Source organism: Miscanthus floridulus, chromosome 19 (assembly GCF_019320115.1).
Source record: "Miscanthus floridulus cultivar M001 chromosome 19, ASM1932011v1, whole genome shotgun sequence".
Taxonomy (NCBI): Eukaryota; Viridiplantae; Streptophyta; class Magnoliopsida; order Poales; family Poaceae; genus Miscanthus; species Miscanthus floridulus.
This window is the reverse complement of record NC_089598.1, coordinates 37,893,638-37,899,000: the sequence shown is the minus strand read 5'-3', so window position 1 is coordinate 37,899,000 and position 5,363 is coordinate 37,893,638. Positions and strand designations below refer to the sequence as shown.

The 5,363-nt window shown below is 53.7% G+C and overlaps 1 protein-coding gene across 1 annotated transcript; it reads right to left on the bottom strand.

The window, feature by feature from the left end:
* Positions 1 to 1,065: 1,065 nt before the first annotated feature.
* LOC136525892 (uncharacterized) lies at positions 1,066 to 1,722 on the bottom strand. Its single transcript, XM_066518729.1, has one exon. It carries the CDS (start codon positions 1,720 to 1,722, stop codon positions 1,066 to 1,068), a length of 657 nt encoding a protein of 218 aa, XP_066374826.1.
* Positions 1,723 to 5,363: the final 3,641 nt, after the last annotated feature.

The following is a 5,363-nucleotide window of genomic DNA, read 5'->3' as shown; positions in this document are numbered from 1 at the left end:
GGAGCAGGGGTTCTCCCCATTCGGGAGCGATGAGGATCGGGGCCAACATTAGGGATGCTTTGAGGATCTCCAGAGCCTGCTAAGCTTCCTCAATCCAGATGAAGGTGTCTGTCATTTTGAGGAGCTTGTAGAGTGGCATCCCCTGTTCACCGAGCTAGGAGATGAATCGACTTAGGGCAGCCAGACAGCCAGTGAGCCTTTGCATGCCCTTGACATTGTGTATGGGGCCCATGGTTGAGATGGTCGTGATTTTTTCAGGGTTGGCCACGATGGCGCGCTCGGACACAATGTATCCTAGCGCTCGGACACAATGCCATGCTCGGACCACGAAAACACATTTTTGGGATTCAGCTTGATGTTGAACCTTCGGAAGTTTGCGAATGTCGCGGCCAAGTTTGGGATCAGGTCGCAAGCTTGAGCTATTTTAATCACTATGTCATCAACATAGACGGCGATTGTTGGTTTTGGCTGCTCGGCCTAATCTGGCTGATCGAGCGAGTTGATTTGGTCGGTGAAGCATTGCTGCATGCACCTTTGGTAGGTGGCACCAGCGTTCTTCTAGCCGAAAGGCATGGTTACATAGCAGTATGAACCATACATGGTAATGAATGAGGTTGCGAGTAGATCATACTCTTTCATCATGATTTGGTGATAGCCCGAGTAGGCATCTAGAAAGGAGAGGATCTTGCAACCCGAGGTGGAGTCAACTATATGGTCTATGCACGAGAAAGGAAAGTGATCCTTTGGACATGCTTTGTTGAGGCCAGTATAATCAACGCACATTCTCCATTTCTCAGTCTTCTTTTAAACAAGAACGGGATTGGCAAGCCAGTCGGAGTGGAATACCTCTCTGACAAATTTGGCTGCCAGGAGTTTTGCGATTTCTTCGCCTATGGCCCTGCGCCTTTCATTGTTGATATGACATAGGCGTTGCTTAGCGGGCTTTGAGTCTAGGATGAGGTGTAGTGCGTGCTCGGTGATGTCCCGCGGTATGCCTGGCATGTCAGATGGCTTCCATGCGAAGACATCACGATTGGCGTGCAGGAAATCGACAAGCTTGCATTCCTATTTGGCTGGGAGCTGGGTCCCAATCCACACCATTTTTGTTGGGTTGGTGGGGTCGATTCCCACCACCTTGGTTTCCTCAAGCGGGTGGAAGGCCATTGAGGAGTTTGGTTTATTGTAGTCTAGGACTGCTGGGGTCGACGACTCCCCGAGCCGCGGAAGCTCAGACGAGTTGATGACCACGGTGGTGAGCTCAAAATGCTCGCGGTCACACGTGAAGGCATGCGAAAAGGCACTGCTCATAGTGATGAGACCATTCGGTCCTAGCATCTTCAGCTTGAGGTAGGTGTAGTAGGGGATTGCCTTGAATTTGGTGTAGCATGGCCACCCTAAGATGGCATGGTAGGACCCTAGAAAGTCCACCACTTCAAAGGTGAGGACCTCCGAGCGGAAGATGGCTCGGTTGCCAAACATGATGGGAAGGTCGATCTGCTCGAGCGGGTATGCCTGCGCTCCTGGGATCACCCCATGGAAGGGAGAGCCCGCTAGGCAGAGTTCTGACTGGGGGATGCGCATGGCATCAAGGGTGTCGATGTAGAGGATGTTGACCCCGCTACCTCTGTCCATTAGCACCTTGGTGAGGCGCTTCTTGCGGATGATGGGGTCAACGACGAGCGGGTAATATCCTGGTCTTGTGATGTGGGAGGGATGGTCCATCTAATCGAAGGTGATCGGGGATTCCGACCAGCTGAGGAAGGAGGGGACGGCCATCTCGGCGACGTATGCCTCCCTATAGCGAACCTTGTGCTAGCGCTTGGACCAGATGGTGTTGGATCCATTGAAAATCATGATGCATTCCTCAGGGTTGAGGAAGTCATCTCCATCCTTGCCCGCCGCACCTCTTTTCTTGGCTGCCGCCTCTTTGTCGTCTCCTTCTTTTGGCCCACCGGCCTATCATAGGAAATGTTTGAGGAGCTCGCAGTCCTTGTAGAGGTATTTGACGAGGTAGGCGTGGTTGGTGCATGGGCTGTCCATGAGCTTGTTGAAGTGGTCAAGCAGTCCCTGTTGGGGCTACTTGCCCATGTGATCAGCCGCGATGACCAACACGGTGTTGTCCGATCGGCACCGATCCTTTTTGTTCTTCTTGCCCCTCTATGTGGAGGGGCCCTCGTCTTGGTCCATGCGCTTGGCCTTGCCTTTGTCCTGGCCTCCGTTGAGGACTGCTCTGACCGCCTCCTCACCGGAGGCATGGTTAGTGGTGACGTCGAATAGGTCACAGGTGGAACGGGGCTTCAGGCAGCCAAGCTTGTGGATCAGGGACTTACAGGTCGTCCTAGAGAGGAATGCGCTAATGACGTCGATGTTGACGACATCATGGAGGGAGTTGCATCATTGGGAGAACCTATGGATGTAATCCCATAGGGACTCACTGGGCTCCTGCTAGCAGCTCTTGAGGTCCCAGGAGTTTCTAGGGCAGACATACGTCCCCTGGAAATTTCCGATGAAGACCCTCTTGAGGTCCGCCCAGTCATGGATGTTGTCGTGTGGGAGGATTTCAACCCATGCCTGAACATGTTCCCCCACACAGATGGGGAGATACTAAATGATGAAATAGTCATCATCCACCCCTCCGGCTCGGTAGGCGAGCCAAAAATCTTCAAGCCAAATACTAGGGTTTGTCTCCCTGGTGTACTTGGTGATGTTGGTGCGTGGTCGATAGCGCTGTGGGAATGGCGCTCTCTAGATACGCTGATCAAAGGCCCGTGGTCCTAGGCCCTCAGGGCTGGGACTCCGATAGTCTGGCCGGTAGCCATCCTTGTGGCGCGTTTCACCGCTCCCCTCGATGGTTTGGCCGAGACCTATGTCACCTACCCTCATCGCCGCTCGGTGGACATCATCATCATGCCGGGCCTGATGTCGGTTGCTGATGACGCTGCGAGCATCTTGGTGCGAATGGGGCCATTCGCGTACCAACGGTCGGTGTAGAGCAGGCGCTAGGTCGGACCATGGTGCCACCGCCGCCTCTCGAGCCGCACTTGGCGGCTGTAGTGGCGAGCAGATGGAGCGATCCATTTGGCGCATCCCCACTCCCCCGATGGGGAGAGAGGGCGCGTGTCGGAGTCGCGATGCGGAGCTTTCTGCCTGTTGAACGACGATGACTTCTACCAGCACTCGGAGGTTCTAGTAGACCGCCCGCTCCTGGGGGTCGACGGGCTTGGGAACACCGCGCAGAAGCATTGTCACAGCAGCAATGTTCTAGCTAGCCTGAGTGAATAGTGGGGGATCGTTCCCCTCGTTCATGATGTTGTGTTGGACCTAGCGGGCGTGACCCCGGGCGCCGCCCGCCAGGTCATGTGCATGGGGCCCAATGTGCCACATCGAGCACGCTGGGGTAGGCGGCGGCTGGTTCTACCGCTGTTGTCGTAGTTCCTCGGTGCGCTCTTGTGCAAACATGAGGGCCCCCGCATGCTGGTCCGAAGGGGTGTGAGTCTACACAGACTCCGCAACCACAGGCGGCTGTCTCGGAGCATCCACCATAGTGCACTCCTAGGACAGATGGTGGCTAGGTGCCACATCGCCGATGCTAGAGCCATCGCTCTCACCCTCGTCATTCAGGAGTTCGTGGAAAGTGGTAGGAGCATAGCTCGCCATTCCCATGAATTTGGATGTGAGAGGGGATGGCGGCAGCGTTTTTGGAGCCTCTAAGCGCACGCGTCCATGGGGGATGCGAGGCCATAGGGAAACCGATCGTACGATATTCGTGGTGCGGTCAATACGGTCCCTCCGGATAATCGGTGGGAGATAGTAAATAGAGAGTAAATAACAGTATGCATATTACTCACAATGGGGTTTCAGCAGAGAGTTTGCTTGGAATGAAGCACAGATGCCTTGTTGTTGAAGTCATCGTGCGTCCCAGAGCCAATGGTGGGCGCCCTCTTGATGTGCGCCGGAACGAGTGCCTCCTCGCTGAGGTGTAGTATGCCGAGCCGGTCGGCGACGAAGTCTAGGCTTCCAAAAAGGAAGGCCTGGGATGGCTCGAAGACGGGTGGAACCCATATCCCAACAGGTGGGAGTGTGGGAAACTCTAGTGAGCCGAAGCGAGTAGTATCGCTTGAGCCCGCCATGGCGAAGGTGGCGGAAAAGTGGGCCATCCGATGACCAAAAGTGTTGAACGTACAACGTCTTCCCCACAGACAGCGCCAACTATCGGTGCAGAAAGTGACCAACAAGTAAATATTTGTAGTATTGCCGTACATTGTGATTGAAGGTGGCCTAGTACTCAATGACACAGGGTTTATACTGGTTCATGCAACATGCCCTATGTCCAGTTTGAGTTGGTCGGTGTCTTTATTCCTGAGCCCAGGTGCTCAAAGTTTGCAGTGGGGTTACAAACGAGAAGGAGAAAGATGGGGGGTACAAGAGGTTCGGTTAGACTCTGGTCAGAGGAACCAAGACTGACGAGAGCCTCGCTATGCGCTAAGTGTTTGAGCTTGTGCTCGTGGTTTGAACCTAGAGGTTATGTTGTTGTGGACTAGTGAACTCATAGATCCGAATGAATCTGTTGGGAGAGCACGCATCCCCTTTTATAGATGAAGGGGATGGCCTTACAAGTGAGAGGGAGAGAGTACGTATGCTACTAAGCCTAGTTTCCAATGGTGGTGGGTACAGGATGATGGTAGGCGCCCACAATACTGTTGAATGTCAGATGCACATGGGAGGTTGTGTTGTCTTCTTTGGGTTTGGCAGACGTCGGTGCCTGCCACACTATCGATACTTGGAGGCATGCAAGGGTTTTTACCATGTTCGCCTGGTAGGGTAAATGTCGATGCCCACAACACTATCGATGCCTAGAGGCATGTGGGGGAGCCTTACCATATGGGAGTTAATGGCGCCCACAATACTGTAGGGGAAAATGTTGGCGCCTACAACACTGCATGGAGTTCTGTCATGCCTGGGAGATCGTAGAGTACTATTTCTATAGGTGTACGCCAAACAGATTGTGTGCACCTACGAAGGGTGTCAGTACTACGCTTGGTAGACCCACCTACCGGCCCAAGCGCTCCAGACGATCCCCATCACGTGGTCGTTCATGGTCTAGGGCTCGATCTAGTTGAACCTCTCAAAAGAGCACCCAGGGGCTATACCCACTTGCTTGTCACCGTAGACAAGTTTACAAAGTGGATAGAGGCCCGACCGATCTCTGTAATCAAGTTCAAGCAGGCCATGCTGTTCTTCCTCGACATCATCCATCACTTTGGGGTCCCGAACTCCATCATCACAGACAACAGCATGCACTTGACTAGAAAGAAGTTCCTCCAATTCTACGATGAATACCACATCTGCATCAATTGGGCCAC